Source organism: Oreochromis niloticus, linkage group LG8 (genome assembly GCF_001858045.2).
Source record: "Oreochromis niloticus isolate F11D_XX linkage group LG8, O_niloticus_UMD_NMBU, whole genome shotgun sequence".
NCBI classification, from domain to species: Eukaryota; Metazoa; Chordata; class Actinopteri; order Cichliformes; family Cichlidae; genus Oreochromis; species Oreochromis niloticus.
Window position 1 is genome coordinate 19,944,895 of NC_031973.2, and position 17,301 is coordinate 19,962,195.

The 17,301-nt window shown below is 42.8% G+C and overlaps 2 protein-coding genes across 14 annotated transcripts in view; both read left to right on the plus strand.

Moving 5' to 3' along the window:
• Positions 1-4,661, plus strand: part of raraa (retinoic acid receptor, alpha a) — a 140,696-nt gene extending 136,035 nt beyond the window's left edge. For all 7 annotated transcript variants that reach the window (XM_019362749.2, XM_019362752.2, XM_005448179.4 and 4 more), the window contains 5 exons: positions 709-869; positions 1,005-1,181; positions 1,293-1,497; positions 1,681-1,839; positions 2,013-4,661. In XM_019362749.2, coding sequence (XP_019218294.1) covers positions 709-869; positions 1,005-1,181; positions 1,293-1,497; positions 1,681-1,839; positions 2,013-2,209 — 899 coding nt within the window. In that variant the 3' untranslated portion in view covers positions 2,210-4,661. The remainder of the gene's footprint in view (positions 1-708; positions 870-1,004; positions 1,182-1,292; positions 1,498-1,680; positions 1,840-2,012) is intronic.
• A 2,002-nt stretch (positions 4,662-6,663) lies between these two features.
• mki67 (marker of proliferation Ki-67) lies at positions 6,664-16,808 on the plus strand. Of its 7 annotated transcripts, none has more exons than XM_019362756.2 (18): positions 6,664-6,853; positions 7,429-7,531; positions 7,893-7,974; positions 8,150-8,265; positions 9,160-9,229; positions 9,367-9,442; positions 9,619-10,230; positions 10,323-10,555; positions 10,645-10,787; positions 10,823-10,945; positions 10,981-11,552; positions 11,859-11,974; positions 12,276-12,453; positions 12,544-12,687; positions 12,808-13,709; positions 13,960-14,008; positions 14,198-14,731; positions 14,887-16,808. In XM_019362756.2, the coding sequence occupies exons 2-18, from the start codon at positions 7,443-7,445 to the stop codon at positions 16,554-16,556; spliced, it is 5,709 nt and encodes a 1,902-aa protein (XP_019218301.1). In that variant the 5' UTR covers positions 6,664-6,853; positions 7,429-7,442; the 3' UTR covers positions 16,557-16,808. The 7 variants fall into 7 exon arrangements, with proteins under 7 accessions (XP_019218301.1, XP_025765723.1, XP_019218302.1 ...); XM_025909938.1 differs by having other exon boundaries at positions 13,963-14,008; XM_019362757.2 differs by having other exon boundaries at positions 11,017-11,552.
• The last annotated feature ends 493 nt before the right edge of the window (positions 16,809-17,301 follow it).

The following is a 17,301-nucleotide window of genomic DNA, read 5'->3' on the forward strand; positions in this document are numbered from 1 at the left end:
TGTTATTAGATTAGCTGGGACCTCTAATGAAAGCTGTGGCAATTTGTCAGCCTTATGGATAGCTCCATCCCCCACCACTATTTATCAACTAGCACCCCATCTCACCCAGCACACCCCCACCCCAGCCTCAGCGCACACACGTACACACAACATAGTCGAAGCAAAACCGCATCCAAACGTGGATGGGAGAAATAGATCGAGCTCATAATGGGATTCCAATGCTAAACACCCCGCCTAGTGTTTTTTGTCATTTGGGGTGAGCACACCACTCTCAGCCAGAGCGCCCGAAGGGAAACGACAGAGGATTATTTCAAGGTTTTTTTTTTTTTTCCCTTCTCTCCCTCTCCATTACCATAGCCCATCCTGGATGGAGCTGTCTCACAACATTTATCTTAGAGTATCGGATAAGAAAAGATGTGTTTGCTGCCGCTGTTTGCTGCACACTGAGGATCGGTTCCTGCTTATGACTCGCCTCAGTTTTACCTCGATCTGCAGTCAGGAGTTACTGATAAAGGAATGCGTGCAGACTGTAATTAGCTCCATGAACTCTACACTACACTTGAAATAGATCTGAAATGCTGCTGCATGAACCGCTGTGTTTAAAGTGAAAAAGAATACAAGATTAAATGTAAAGTTTGACAAGACTTTGTGTTTTGTCGAAAGGGTTCGAGATGCATACTAATCTCTCCATTCCTTCCCTCCCTTTAGCGGTGAGGAACGACCGGAACAAGAAGAAAAAGGATGAGAAGAAGCAGGAGTGCACAGAGAGCTACGTGCTGAGTCCTGACACGGAGCAGATGATCGACAGGGTTCGCAAGGCACACCAGGATACTTTCCCCTCCCTCTGCCAGCTGGGCAAATACACTACGGTCAGTAGCATGAGACTGACAGCCTGTGTGTCCTTATGTTCATTCACCTTTTTCAAGTGTGAGGATTTTTTTGTTTTTTCTTTGCCTTTGAAATAAAAATTGATCTGCAAATATTTTTTTCCTTTATTCGTACAGACTAACAGCTCAGAACGACGTGTGTCCTTGGACGTAGACCTGTGGGACAAGTTCAGTGAGCTGTCCACCAAGTGCATCATCAAGACAGTGGAGTTTGCCAAGCAGCTGCCCGGCTTCACGACGCTCACCATCGCCGACCAGATCACTCTGCTCAAAGCTGCCTGTCTGGACATCCTGGTACGAATAACACACTCACAAAAAACATCTACCTTAGATGTTTTCAGTGAATAAAACTGGAAGTGCGGTTTGAATTTTTTTTCACAAACCAAGCCTGTCTGCTGTCCACAGATACTGCGGATCTGCACACGCTACACACCAGAGCAAGACACGATGACTTTCTCAGATGGACTTACGCTAAACCGAAACCAGATGCACAACGCTGGCTTCGGTCCCCTTACTGATCTGGTTTTTGCCTTCGCCAACCAGCTCCTTCCTCTGGAGATGGATGATGCAGAGACGGGGCTGCTTAGTGCCATCTGTTTGCTGTGTGGAGGTATGGCAGGTCTTTAGAAAAAGGCCCTTAGAGCTTGCTTGGGTCATGTTTGTGTCAGAAACAGCAGCGGGGTAGCAATGCTGCACTCTTTTCTTTAGCACCATCTAGTGGCCACTGTGGTTCTAACAGTCGTAGAGTACCGGCTGACCCTTTTCTCTGTGCTTTTTTTTTTTTTTTTAACAGATCGACAGGACTTGGAAGAGGCAGACAAGGTGGACATCCTGCAGGAGCCCCTTCTGGAGGCGCTGAAGATTTATGTAAGGAAGAGGAGGCCCCACAAACCGCACATGTTCCCCAAGATGCTGATGAAGATCACTGATCTTAGAAGCATCAGTGCTAAAGGTCTGTGGTTCCCTTGTCTTTCTACATGTATAGTGCTACAGTGATTAGTTACTCAGGTGTACAATAGATCATTTCTACTTTTTCTTTTGTGTATTCCAGTTTAAAATAGAATGAATGAACAAGTACGTTTTACCAGAACTTGCACTGATAGCTTACATTTTTCCATCTTGCAGGAGCTGAGCGTGTCATCACGCTGAAGATGGAGATCCCCGGCTCCATGCCACCTCTCATCCAGGAGATGCTGGAGAACTCAGAAGGTCTGGAAAGCGGAGCCGCAGGCGGACGACCCAGCGGCGCCCCCCCAGGCAGCTGCAGCCCCAGCCTGTCCCCCAGCTCTGCCCAAAGCAGTCCAGCTACACAATCGCCGTAGTCACGGCCCACGTTTTCATTTTCATTTTTTCTTTGTGTTGCGCTCTGTCTCCTCCCATTAATGTTCTGAAGAGGAGGGGTGAAGGAGGTGGGTCTTCTTGACCCCTAACTGCTGAACACAGGAGACCGGCAGAGCCAACCACCTCCTCTCCGACAACAAAAATCCCCATCTCCTGATCCGCTCTCCCCTCTCTCTGGATTTCCATCCAGACATGAGGGGAGATGAGGCTGGAGCAGGCCGGGGTAACAGGATGCCTCCAATATACCACACCGTAAACACTGCTGATGACTCTTCCTCCTTCTCCCTCCCTTCTCCACCTTTTTTTTTCTTTTCTTTTTCTTTTTGAAAAGACTAACGGAGATGAGGTGTGGATGAACCCGAGAGCGGTTGGAGCACAATGGAACAAATATAAGGACGAGAACAATGAACACAGACTGACTTGACAAACACCAGACACTTTTGTTTTTTTTTTCTTTTCTTTTCGTTGTTGTTGTTGTTGTTGTGCTCTGAGGCAGACTACAACTGAACTTTTGGGACTTGTCAAAAGAACCCACTCCTCAAAGACTCTGGGTCTTTTCCTCTTTTCCAGTTTCAAGAAAAAAATAACAGATTTCGTACAAAAAAAAAGATATATAAATATATATAGAAAAATTAAGGAACTATTGCGATCGACATGTCCAGAACAGGATGGCAGGTTGAAATGAGGACATGTTTTCTGAGCTGAGATTAGAAATTGTTGTACTCCTTCACTGTTTGAATCTTTTTCATACCCATCGAGTATTGAGAAAAATGCTTCGGTTTCACATTTGTATATTCTAATTGACGGGGGGAAGAAAAAATAAAAGATTATTTTTTTTCCCTTTCCAGTCTACACAAGCAAACACACACAAATGTGCACAGAAAACAAGTCGCAATGATTATCACCTACTATTCCAGGTCGGATTTGTTTTCCCTTTTTTTTTTTTGTTTTTCTTTTTTTTTTTCTTCCAAGAGATTGGGGGGAAAAATGATTGTATGAACTCAGTTGTATGATATGGTCACAGGTCCTTTCAAGAAATCAAATTAATGAAGATTCATTATTAAGGTGTATTTTAAGTAGCCTTTTGAGTTTGTGTATATAAGCTGTATTCATTTCTTTAAAACTATGAAGAGTTTTAGGGTTCACCTGATCGATTTTTTTTAAAGAATACCGTTTTATGTGTTTTTAGGTTTGTGATTCAAGAAAAGACGTTTTGAGCACATTTTACTGAAGGAAGTTCTTTCATGTTTTGTGTCCTACTTTAAAAAAAAACAACAAAAACATGGCAGACCCATCACAAATCACTGGCTCTTCAGGTTTTGGCTTCACGAACAGTTTTGCCCCCCCCCCCCCGACCCCACTTTTCTTTTTTTTTTTTTTATGTACAGTAGGTAAGAAAGTAGCACTCCTGTCGGGGCATAGCTTTTTTTTGTGTGTTTGGCCATGTAGCAGAAAGAGAAGGCGGCGTTTGAGGAAATGGTTTAGATGCCTTCTGTGGCCTGACGGGCTCAAACAAGCGGCGGCGGCTCTGCTTCAAAGAGAGTTGAAATGTGAACAATGGTGTACATACACTCTGTATTAAACACAAGTAAATCTCAGTGCTCTCTCTCTCAGTGCATCAATTTGTAGTGGATGGGAGAAGACTAGACTCTAGTGATCCCCCTCCTCCACCTCTGCCCTGTCAGCGATCAGGCAAGGCGAGGTCCCAAATGTGATGTTTGTCAGCTAACTCCCCGCCCCTCACCTCCACCTTGGCAACCTGTGGTAGAAACAATATGTGACTTAACTGAATCCAGAGCAACCTCGTGCCCTGTGACACCAAAAACGCCTTCACCATTGCTACACGTCACCCAGACCATCATTACTGTACGCGCACCAATGTCTCAGGAAGGAATCATTTTTGTGTGCTTGGCCTGTCATTTGTATATGTTCTGTGCTGCAACCCCCTCCCTCTCCGGTAACAGATGCACATACACACACACACACCTCTGCTACTGAGCCCTTCAAATTTTTCTTCACTCGCTTTTATTTGGCCTGGCAAAACCAGGACTTGTGCCGAGAGACACTGACCCCCGACCGCTCCATTTTACAACATCCGTAAGATGCCAGTGTGGACTCTCTCCGAGTCGTTCACATGTCCTCTTTTTCTTTTCTTTTCTTTCTTTTTTTTTTTTTTTTTTTGTACGGTCAAAGCTGCTTTCGTCATTTTAGGACTTAAACTGTCCAGAACGGCGCAGAACTTTTCCCTCCACAGCGAATCTGGAATAGCAACAGACACCGTCAGTTTGAAAAGTATGGAATATGTTGCAATTTTGTCAAGATTATCAAGCGACTTTGAAAAAAATAAAAAAAACAAACAAAACAAAACGAGAAAAAAGATTTTAAAAAAAATAATAAAACCAACATTTAATAATTAAACGTTTGTGTTGTTCATATGGTGGTCTTTTCAATTCTTTTCTTTACAGCATCGCACTCATTAGCTTTTCACTCATTTACACTGGTGAACCATCCACACGCAGTCACTGACTTTAATTATGCTTTCTGGAAGGTTTGGGGCCACTATTAACAGCCAGGAGCTGTGTTGCATGAATATATGACAGAGAAGCTTTATGACCACAATGAAAACCTCCATTACAATAATGTCAGAGTAAAACAGTATCCAGCACTGCAAATTTGCAAGCTGTAAAAACACCATTTCTCTTGAAATGGTTTGGGTATTTTTTTTTTTCCAAATCGAAGCAACTCAGTGCATTTAGGTATGCAAATATAGTCAAGATGTCCTAATAAAGTTAACACAGAGAAGGGTGATTTAAGTGACTTTTAATGTGGCCTGGTCATTGGTCCCAGGTGCGCTGGTCTGAGTATTTCACCAACTGCTGATCTGCTGGGATTTTCTCACATAAGCATCTCTAGGGTTTACAAAGGATGATCAAAAAAAGGAAGATATCCAGTGAGCAGCAGTTCTCTTTGAAAATATGTTGATGTCAGAGGTGAATGGCAAAGCTGCTTTGAAAGGATAGGAAGCCAACAGTAACTCAAACACTTGTTATAACCAAAGTATGGAGAAGAGCATCTCTGAAAGCACAACATAGCAAATCTTGAAGCCAATGGGCTCGAACAGCAAAAGACCACACCTTGTTCTATCAGCTAAGAACAGGAAACTGAAAATACAATTTTCCATGGCCTCACCAAAACTGAATGGAAGAAGATTGGAATAATGTTTCCTGGTCTGATGAGTCTCCTTCAGGATTTAACATAAACAGCATGAAAGCATGGATCCATCTTGTTTTCAGGCTGGTGTTGATGATGGTGTAATAGTGTGAGGATATTTTCTTGACACATTTTGGGCCCTTTAGTCCCGAAATAGTATTTTTTAAATGCCACAACCTACCTGAGTGTTGTTGCTGACCACGTCTGTCCCTCCAGTGGCTGCTTCCAGCAGGATAACGCACCATGTCACAGATCACAAATCTTCTGAAACTGCTTTTCAGAACAGGAGTTCACTGTACTCAAATGGTCTCCACAGTCACCAGGTGGTAGAACAAGAGATTGTGTCGCTTGCACATCGCCATCAACTATGTGATGCTGTCATGTCAGTATGGTCGGAAAATATCAGAGGAATTTTTCCAGCACCTTGAAAGAAAAGGGGTTGAACGCGGTACTAGCAAGCTATTCTTAAAAAAAAAAAAAAAAAAGGCTGATGAATCTATATGCAGATAGTGGAAAATAAATGAGTGTAGTATATCAGAATATACTAACTGGAAAAGAAACCAGTGTCAAGATAAAGATACCAGTACAGAAAACATTGTAAACAATACAGTGAATGTTCTTCAATAAATATCCCAAGTTAGCCGTGTAGTAAATGTGTGAGAAATATCTATTGTGATTGTGTAGACTGTATTTCTCACCATTGTGGAGATGCTGTGAAAAAGGTAACTACTAGTAACTTTTTATTTTTGTATTTATTTGCATCAACGTGGACTGAATATGCTGCTGCGCTATAAATAATAATAAAATTGTTCATATCATGTAAGTAAAAGCTGTAACCAGCCATCAGTGCCTGTTCACAATAATATCTGTAGGTACTACTTGAGCCATTGGTCTTATGTGCTGCTTGGAGAAGTTTACTCTGCGCTACTAGCCCCACCCCCTTTTACGATACGATGACGCCTGAGCCAATCACAATTCTTCGCGCGGAATTTCAAATATTTTCAAATGCCCATCCATTCACCAATGTGATATTGTTCCGCCAAATTTGTAAACAAAATAGTCCCTTTTGTCTAAACGCGAGTCAAATTTGATCCGAGCAAATATACAGTGCATGATAAACCTAGTGTGACAAAATATGACACGCATTTCATCACAAAACACAAGTGAAGTCAAGTTTTAGTGGGGCAACCGAGTGCATTTAAGTTTGGCGGATTGATATCACAACACTTCCCTGGAACAGGCGACGGACAACAAGGGACCGCTGTTGAAGGTTGCTTACGTTAGGTAGTCGTCGGCATGACAGATTGTCGTTTTAACTTTAGGCTGATATGATAGTATAGTAAAAGTCCTCGTTGTATCCTCGTCTATGTTTATGGATTTCCCAGGATTTTACGCATCTGCAAAGTGACTTTCAGGTGAGGCTACGATAGTCCTAAACTACCGTTATATTAGATTTTATAAGTCGTGTAAAACAAGTGGCGACCCGACGTTAAGTTTTTAACGGTGGCGTTATAACGTCACACGTTTTTTTTTTCTTTTTTTAACTAAAGAATGTAGTACATGATAAATAATACTCAAACTTATAGCTAGCTATGCATTTCTGGCAAGACGAAAAGTCTACAGTCGAGGCCACATTGCACGTGGGATACTGGGAACATTTTTGCTAGCGCTTTTACTGAGGAACAACGGTCCTACTGGTTTGGTTTGTGATAGAAATACAAAACAATCTAGGGTTATGTTAATCATACACAGAGTTAAAAAGAAGTGTAGAATAAACTAAAACTACCTAAAATGCCGTAAACTAACTTAAAAAATAGCTAAATGTCATCGTTAGCTATGAATACAATGTTGCCGCCTAGTAAATGGCTTTCCTCGGCTTGGAACGATATTTAAATGCTATTTAATATTTAAAGTTTGATTGTCTAACGTGGACTTGCCTGTGCTTTTCGCCTCTGAGTAGGCTGACACTTGTGTTTCGTAATGTTCCCAGGTAACGTTGGAAAAATGCCATTGCACGGGAAGATTGTCGTGATTAAGCGGAGTGGAGGAGATGGGACTGAATTTCCTCTGACTGCAGCATGTTTATTTGGAAGGTTGGTAGAGCTAACCTTTGTTTACCTTCTGTTTTATTCCCACTTACAGTAGTATTCATACATGTAAGACATCCTCGTGTACTACAGAAAACACATACACTTCATCAATGTTTATCATGTTGTGATTGTGATAGGCTATAAAAAACTTTACTGTTAAGCTGTTGAAGTGAAGAAACTATGTTTGTTCTCATATACAGTAGACTTTACATTGTTAGATCAAAGCTCTCAAGCAAATCCACATCAGTTTTGCACCATCTGACCCGGCTTCATGAGCCTTTAAAGATCAGCTCCCAGTTACATGTAAATATGAAGAGGTTCCACTTAACATGCAACTGAATGCCTTCTGCTTGTGACCTTACAGGAAGCCTGACTGTGATATTCGTATTCAGCTTCCTCAAGTCTCCAAGGAGCACTGTCGGATTGACTTGAATGAGAATAAAGAGGTAAGAAAATACAAGAAGCGCGACTGCTTTAATGGCCTTAGTTTGCCGATATTTAAAAAATGATTGCTGTGGGGAATGTTTGCTTATGTGGTGTGTAATCATGTAGTTGTGCTTCTGCTTTGAAATGTTTTCATTGTTCATGTGGTGTTTCTCTCTCGCTCTCTCTTTCTGCCAGGTCATTTTGACCAATTTAAGCTCAGCAAATCCAACGCGTGTCAATGGCGAGGTTTTGCAGCAGTCTGAGCGCCTGAAACATGGAGATGTTATAACCATTATTGACCGTTCTTTCAGGTGAGTGTGGTGTGAAAAGAAACATTTTAACAACCTTTTTTCATAAGCCGTTAGACAAACGCTGAGGTAAAGGGCATTCAAGCTGCTTTTAGCAGAGTGTGTTGTTGGAACAAAAGTGCAATATCTGAAATGCAACCTGCACAAAGTCAAGGATATGAGGAACCCGCTAAAACCGAATGTGATGCTTAAGCTCAACAATACCACGTAATATGAAATCTGTTGGCCGTTTCAGTTAACATGATATTGGCTTGTTGGTTATTATTGCTAAATGCAAATTCAGGTGAGTATGACTGGAGTTAATTTATTGTTTTTCATGTAGAGATAAAAATGAGATGATATAGCTTGTAAAAAAAGTGGTGGGTGATTGCAATCTTCTGATGTGTTTAAGGCTACGTCCACACGTACACGGGTATTTTTGAAAACGGAGCAGAACTGAGTCTTATGTGTGGAGGGACAGTAACTGCAGAGAGTAAAAATTAACATTAACGGTATTTTGTCTAAATCCGCTATTGTAGAAATTCATTTCACCGAAACAATAACCTGGCGCACAGTGTGACATCAAAAAAGGCGCACACCTTTGACGCTGGGTTTTCTCCATAAACGCAAAAACTGAGTTTTCGAAAATCTCCACCCTGGCAGGAGTTTTAAAAAATCTCCGTTTTCAGTGACCGAAAACGCCGTTTACATGTGGATGAAAGGTGCAAACGCATAGAAAAATCTGCTTTTTCAAAAATACCCGAGTACATGTGGACGTAGCCTAACATATTTTAAGAGCTCATAGATTATACTGCTTGCAGTGGGAATTAAACAGTCCTGGTCTTAGTGTCTCCATGTTAGCATTGTCATGGTCACTCTAAAGAGTGTCTTCTATGTTTCTGCTTTTGATTATTTCAGGTTTGAGTATCCTCCGGCACCAACGCCAAAGAAGAGATCTGCCATCGGAGGCAAACCCGAAACCCTCAAGGTAATTATATTTATTTATTTTACTTTTAAACCACTCTGAATATTTCAGCCTTCCACAACTCTCTTTAAAAAAAAGAAAAAAAAATTACCCTTCTAATAAATTGGATTGTTTTACTAATGGGGGTGTCTTATTCTTAGGTTCTTCAAGACCAGCAAGTGGGGGACACCCCTATTGTGGAAAAAGGAGAAAAGAGATTCTCTGAAGTGTCATCAGGTGTGATTTCCATTTAGAAACAGTCATTTTTAGCAATGTAGCTATGTGAAGCAGTGTACACTCACTAAATATGTCTGAAAATAAGCAGACCCATGTAACCAAAGCTGTAAATGGTCTTGCAGAACAAACAGCTAAACAGCCACTGACTGATTTGTTTTATTATTATTTTTTTTAAGATACTTGTCTTAAAGATGGAGCCAACCATGACAATATTCAGCATTCCTTGGAGAAAACCGGAGAGTTGGAGTCCAAGGCAGACGATAGCCTGCTACAAGGCAAGAACAACTCCCCCTTCAGCGACCTGTATCAAATGATCAAAAAATCTCTGGATGTCAAGACCCCTCGGAAATCTTGTGCCAGTCAGCTTGAAACACCTTCCTCAAAGGTCGCCTCTCCAAAACCCAATTCGGTCAGAAAAGGTAGTGCCATTTTAACTGAGAGAAAAAGCACTCCTAAGAAAAGTGAAGTTCTAGCTGGACCTGGAAGTACAAATGGGGGAACTCCAGCGTCTGTGAGTAAGCAAGCGAAGGTTCCAGCTGCTGAGACGGCTGAACCCAGAGCAGAAAAGGCTGAAAATGGCAGCGTGATTGAAACGGCTTCACCTCGGAAAAGAAACGGCGCAACTCCTCAGAAGTTTACTGTGAACGAGGTTGTTGAGCAAATTACAGCTGAAACACCCAAGTCGCCTGCGAGGAGGAGGAGTAAGGAAACGTCACCTGGCAAAACTCCAGTGACCAAGAACCAAGACGAAAAAACAAAGGCATCACCCAGGAATTCAGCTGGAAAAGGTTTTACTGCTCAAAATTTAATTATAATATTTCTGGGTGTGGCTGTATAATTGATATTGATACTAATGTACGAGCATATTTTGTTTTCATAGGAAAAGAAGTGTCCAAAAAACGCAAGAGTGCAGAACTTGGAGAAGACTTGCCCAAACAGCAAACGAAGAGGAAACGTGTTTCCTTTGGAGGTTACCTGAGCCCAGAGCTGTTTGACAAACGGTTGCCTCCTGACTCTCCATTACGCAAGGGGGCTACCCCACGGAGGAGCTTGTCTCTCTTGAGACCCAAGCAGTCACTGCTTAGACGAGCATCCGTCATCGGCTTGCTAAAAGTAAGAATGGGCAGTTTTAAGTGACAGTATACTTGGAATGTTATATATATATATACACACTTATTTAAAACATATATTGTTTTCCATAGGAGGGCAGCCCACGTGCAAAAAGTCCTGCAAAAACAAAAACACCATCACCTAAGAAATCACCGAGCAAGAAAACGGCTTCTCCTAAGACTCCAACTTCTGTGAAGAAGTCGCCCAAGTCCAGGTCCCCGTCTCCCGCAAAGAAGTCGCCCAAGTCCAGGTCCCGTCTCCCGCAAAGAAGTCGCCCAAGTCCAGGTCCCCGTCTCCCGCAAAGAAGTCGCCCAAGTCCAGGTCCCCGTCTCCCGCAAAGAAGTCGCCCAAGTCCAGGTCCCCGTCTCCCGCAAAGAAGTCGCCCAAGTCCAGGTCCCGTCTCCCGCAAAGAAGTCGCCCAAGTCCAGGTCCCCGTCTCCCGCAAAGAAGTCGCCCAAGTCCAGGTCCCCGTCTCCCAAAGCAGCTTCTCCTGCCAATAAATCGCCCAAATCCAGATCAGCTTCTCCTAAAGCAACAGCGAATAAATCGCCGAAATCCAAGAGCCCATCTCCTGCAAGAGGAAGATCTCCTTCTAAAGTGGAAACTCCTAAAACCAACGAACAGCAGAAAAGTCAACGCAGGGCTTCAACCCCAGGGCAGATTCCCCACAAGCAAGTTCCTGCTGGAAAAAGAAGGGCAACTGTGGGTTTGCCTGGTACTTCTCTGGAAAGTGCTCCTGCTGTCATCCTTACACCAGCTAAAACTCCCACTAATTCAGGAGTTCAGGCCCCCACGGTCAAGGGGCGGTTTTCTGTGTCACAAATTAGTACACCCTCTCCAATAGCTGAAGCCGACAAGGTCACTGACCAGGTTCTTTTGCCCACCGTCACCCCTAAAACACACAAGGGAAGGAAAAGCACCTCGCAGAAGACTCCAGGTGCTGTGAAGAGTGCAGTAAAGATGCACAGAAGAAGTGGCATTTCAAGAGCATCTATAAAAGGTATGATAAGTGCTGAAATGTTTGATAGCTGGTTTCAGCTCTTGGTTTTTGTTCCCAGCACTAAAATTCTGTCAGTTCCAGTCACAATGAAGTGTGTGTGTGAGAAGCTGAAAGCTACTTGTTTTACTCATTTTCTTTTTATCATCTTTAAAAGTGTAAATTTTATTTAATCTTTCAAAGCTGTTTATTATTAGTTAATGCAGTTGTTGTAGAAAAAGCAATCTGATGATCTTGGCAACACAATGAGAATGAGAAGATTAATTTTGTGTGTTTTCATGTGTCTTTTTTCTTCTCATGTCCATCCAGTCTCCAATCCTTGGGCGCACATTGTGAAATTTGGTCAACCTAAGGCTCAAGTTGTTGCTCCACTTAAAAAAACCATTGCCCAAAAGCCTAAGAAGAAAGCAGTGCCCAAACCACAGGTACAGAAACATATTGTACCAAGTACAGTTATGTTTAAAGTAGAATTTTTTTTTTAATTAGAATTTGTCTTTGTCTTGTTAAAACTTTTGATAAAAATAGATCCACAGTAAGAGTCTTTTGTTTGTTTGTTTTTTGTTAAAGTTATGTATCAAGATTGGGAAGTATTACACTTTTAGGGCACATCAGTAACGCATTAATTAGTGTTTGCAGATACTGAAATGTAACAATTATGTGTCTGTTGTTCTGAATCTTTATAATGATCTTTATAAAATCTACTTGTCTTTCCAAAACACCAATCAGACACCTGCCAGAAATCTGAAGGGCTACGTGAGCACTGGACATGCAGACTCGCCCGCCACCATTGTTGTGGGTAGAGCACACAGACAGACCGTTGTGCAGCCAACTGGCGCTGCACCAAGAGTGGTCACCAATGTTGCACTCTTCAAAAAGAACATGAAAATGGATGAGGACTTGACTGGTAAGCACCTCTCCTCCATCCACAGCAGGTGGGGAAACTTGTGGGCGATTTCATTATTGTGTCTTCTTACATTGTGCTGTGTGATTTCAGGTATTTCTGAAATGTTTAAAACGCCTGTAAACGAAAGGAAGCGGAAGTCTTTAATCGACGATAACGTCGTCACAAAGACACCGGCAGGAGGTCAGAGCGCATCTGTGATGGAGCCATCAGTGCTGAACACACCAGAGGAACCAGGTAAGCTGTGTATTTGTGGTGTTTTGATTGGTAGTGAATATTGAGTTCTGCATAGTCCAAGTAAGCTGGCTGGGACATTCAGTTGTTATAAAGGAAAACAAAAATATGACTTATTTACAGGTGAGATGATAGTATCTCCGCTGAGTGTTACATCTGCAGTAAAAGGCAGAAGATACAACAGTGAGGCAGTCCAACGCCTCCTTGATGAAGATCAAGACGCCACCTTCATGGGCCAGATTCAGTCAGAGTCAAGTGAACGGCAGAGTGCAGATTTGCAGACGTCCACTGTGACAACTCCCAAACAGAGGCCAGAATTACCAGATTCGCTCACTGGGGTAAAGAGGATCATGAAGACGCCAAAACAGAAGGCTGAGCCTGTTGAAGATTTGAGAGGGAAGCTGTTGAAAACTCCCAAACAGAAGCCTGAAAAACAGGAGTGCCTCACTGGGGTCAAGAGGATCATGAAGACTCCGAGACAGAAAGCCGAACCTTTAGAGGACATCAGAGGGAATCTTCTGAAGACTCCCAAACAGAAGGCTGAACAGCAAGAGTGCTTCACTGGAGTTAAGAGAATTTTTAGAACTCCAAAGGAGAAGGCTGAACCGCTTGAAGACCTTCGAGGGAAGATTCTGAAGACCCCCAAAGCCCCAGAGGGTGGTGATGCCAGTTTGGATGGTGTTAAGGAGCTTCTGCAGACGCCAGCACAGTTGCAAGAATCTGACGCAAAACGCATGAAAACTCCAAAAACGATGAGCTCCCCAGTGGTTCACCTCACCGGAATCAAGAAAATAATGAAGACACCCATGGAGAAAGGTGCTCCTGTCGTAGATATGGTTGACGTGAAGAGGCTCATGAGAACTCCCAGACAGAAAGGTGAACCTGTTGAGGCGAATTTCGGGCTCAAGAGACTCATGAAGTCGCCGAGGCTGAGGGGTAATGCTCCAGTGGAGGACTTCGAGGGACTTCAAGAACTTATGGAGGAGCCACTGACTGAGCCCACAGTACAACCAGAGGCAAAGGAGGTAATGACAAACGCACTCAGTATTCATACAAAATACATGCCCCCAAAAAAGGGGCGAACACTGAAGAGACTCTGTTTGGTTTATCATCTCACTCTAAAATTAAGTCTGAACACATCTGTCTGTGTTACTGAGTTAACTCTTATGAATGCCATTGCCTCTAATCCCTGGTTTTAGAAAGTTGTTTTGTGTGCATGGTTTACAGTTTTCTAACAAGACCTCATTGTCCAAATTGGTTTTGTTCTATTTTTAGCAGGGTGAAGCTCAGATGTCTCTCGACAGCAGTGGAAACGTGGAAAAAGGTGGGTTAAGTTTACTAAAAACTGTTAAATGTGTGTCCTTGGGAGCGTGGAATTGAAAAGAGTGTGATCCATGTGTCTTTCTTTTGTAATGTTGTCAAAACATATCAGTCTCCACACAGATTCAGCTTTAAACTGTTTCCTTTTCCCCCTCTCTCTCCCTCCTTTTGGATGATGATAATAAAACATCAGATGCCATGGAAACGGTCTCTCAGGCAGATGCAGTACTTCTTGAAGAAGCTGAGGTGAAGACTGCTGTGAATGCAGATCCTGCCCATGAGAAGAAATCTGTACGAGGCAGAAGGGCAAAAACGGTGGAATCTAAAGCAGCTCAGGATAAACAGGAAGCACCAGACTCTGCCGAAGAGCCTGTAATCCCTGCTCCATCCAGAGGAAGAAGAGGAAAGAAAACTGAAGCTACAGCACCACCTGCTGTTAGACAGACACCAAGACGCAGAAATGCGAAGACAGCTGTTGAGCTGTCAGCAGAAGAGAATCACCTTCAGTCTCCCAAAGTTGCTCCTAAGCCGAAAAGGGGTAGAAGTGCACAGCAGTCTTCTAAAGAGCCTGAAGTTGCTGCTGAAGCTGAGCGTGTTCAGAGCCAGCCACTTGATGTTGAGGAGAAAGCAAATGAAAGTGCTGTGCCCAAGCGAGGAAGAAGAGCTAAGCAACCCAAAGAGTCACAGCAACGAAATGTGACTGAGGATGTTCCCCAAGATACACCAGGTATAACACTCTAGATTATTTAGTGCCTTCTCTTAGGAAGTATAACTAATAACTGAACATGTTGCATTATGTTATTTCATTTTTATCATATGGATATTTATAATTTATGTATAATTTTGTCCCCCTTGTTTTATCTCGCTCTTGTTTAAAATTAGATGCAAATGTAGCCTGCAGTGACCAGCCTGAGGTGTTGCCAGGTGGAGCTGATGAAAACAAACCTGATGCCATGGAAACTGTTGTCCAAGCACCTCAAGCTGAAAGCTTACTTCACGTGCAGACACCAGTTTCAGTTCAGAAGAAATCTGTCCAAGGCAGAAGAGCAAAACAGGCCGAATCTGAAGAACTTGAAGATAAAAAAGAGGCAGCTGAAATTCCTGAAGATCCCATTGTACCTACTCCAGCGAGAGGAGAAAGAAGAGGGAAGAAAATGGAAGCTGCAGCGCCACCTGCAGCTAGACACACAAAAAGAGGCAGAAATGCAAAGTCTCAGGAGAGCACCTCTGAGACCTCCGCTGATGTCAGTGCCCAAGCGTCTGTGATAAACACCAGTCAAGAAAAGTATTCTGCACTCCAGACAGAAGAAGCTGTCGCTAAGCCAGTCAGAGGGAGGAGAGCAAAACGAACACCTGTTGAGCCAGCTCAACCAGAGCCTGTAACGGTTGAAACAGCGAGTGGGGAACAGGGCCAAGTGGAAAACGCTGAGCCTCAGAAGCCCACTCTTCCCACCGCTGGAAAATCACGAAGAGGGAGAAAGGCAAGACAGGATACCGCTGAACAGAATGAGGTGACCGAAGAGGTGGTCGAGCAGGCAGCAGTGGAGACGAATGCGCAGTCTCAGCCTCCAGCCAGAGTAAAGAGGGGCAGAAATGCCAAACAGGATGAAGAAAAGATGAATGAGCCTGCTAAAAAAATAAAACTAACAAAGTCTGAGCAGGCCCAAACAGAATTAACAGAAGAAGCCCAAACTGCTGAGATGGTCATTTCAGAGACAACAGAACCAGCCCAGATACGCAAAGAGGCTAGCGTGGCCACGAAGCCCAGAAGAGGAGGGCGGAAAGCAAAACAAGACACAGAGATTGTGGAATCCATTGACGTCAAAGAGGTCCCTGTTGTCAATGAAAATAAACCCAAACGAGGCAGGAGGGGCAAACAGGCTGCCGAAGAAACTAAAGCCACTGCCGAAAATCCTGAACACAAGCCGGAGGCTGAGGAGGAGAAAAATGCTGAGCCACTTTCCTCGTCTATGAAAACTAGCAGGTCAAGGGGGGTGAGGGCTTCTGCTAAATGTGAGACTTCACAAGCCATTCCAGCCAAGAGAGCCCGCAGAGGTACAACGGTTTCTCCTGAGGAGGTCAACACAGAATCCACAGTTTTGGTTTCCGAGCCTGCTCGCACATCAGTGGAACCAGCAAGAAAGGGAAGACGGGGAGCATTAAAGTCCACAACAGAAGAGCCTACGACGACTACTGACCAGAAGAACCCTGAAGCTGTTGAGAGCAACGCAAAGATGTCCAAAAGATGTGTTAAGTGGAAATCAGACTTGGAAGTCTTCGAGATTCCAAAGGCGACACCTGTAAAAGCAGTGCGAGGTAGGAAGCCTAAAGCTGCAGACCAAGTCAACAGTGAAAGCAAAATTGTGTCAAATGTTGCCAACAAAACTGAAGAGGAGGATCTCTCAGGTAAAGCTGTTGACAGTAGGCCTGTTAAAAGAGTCGGGCGAGGGGCGAAGACTGCTGCCAAAGTGGAACCTGCAAACAACCCCAAGAAAACCGTTGAAGCTGAAACGCAGCCTAAAACCCGCAGAGGAAGATCAGCAAACAAATAGATGCATTTGTACACATCAGTACCTTTTTAATGATAATCTATTTTTGTACGTGTCTTTTTATTTTTTTCCTTCCTTTTTTTTAGATTGTAATGCTTTGCGGTAGTTTTATAGTGAAAAAGCTTTTTGCCTGAGTTCAGCATGGAGTCTTTGTTTTTAATCATTTGGTGTCAAGCTGTATTATTCTTCACTGATTCTGCAAATATTTTATGGTTCAAAAAATTGGTTATTAAATTTTTTTTCTACATTGGAAAATGTGTGGAAATTGTTTTTATTTTATTAAAAAAATGTTTAAATCAACTTTTGAATGCATCTGCATATTGGGTTCAGCTGGTAAATAGATGATCAGGTTTATAACTCGCATAGTATTAGTGATTAAGAAAATAATAGTATGTTTACCATGTTATCCTAGTGGGCTTTGTGACAATGTGTTAAATGTGTCCTGAGACCTCTGCTGTAACTACCTCAGAGGTTGTAATTTAAGCTCTATCCTGCAGTAGGTTTACAGTTTACCTTAAGTGAAAGGCTTAAAGGTTTTCACGCTAAAATAAATTACCTTAAAAATGATGCATTTTATAATTCTACTTTAGAGACCTCAACTGAAATTGGACAAATTAAAAAAAAAAAAGTTTCTAATTAATGTTAATGGTTCTCTATGGCCTCAGTGCCACCCCTTTATAAATAAACTTTCATAGACTATTCCTGCTACAGCGAGTGCTGTAGTTCAAGAGTTAAGAGGAACTGTATG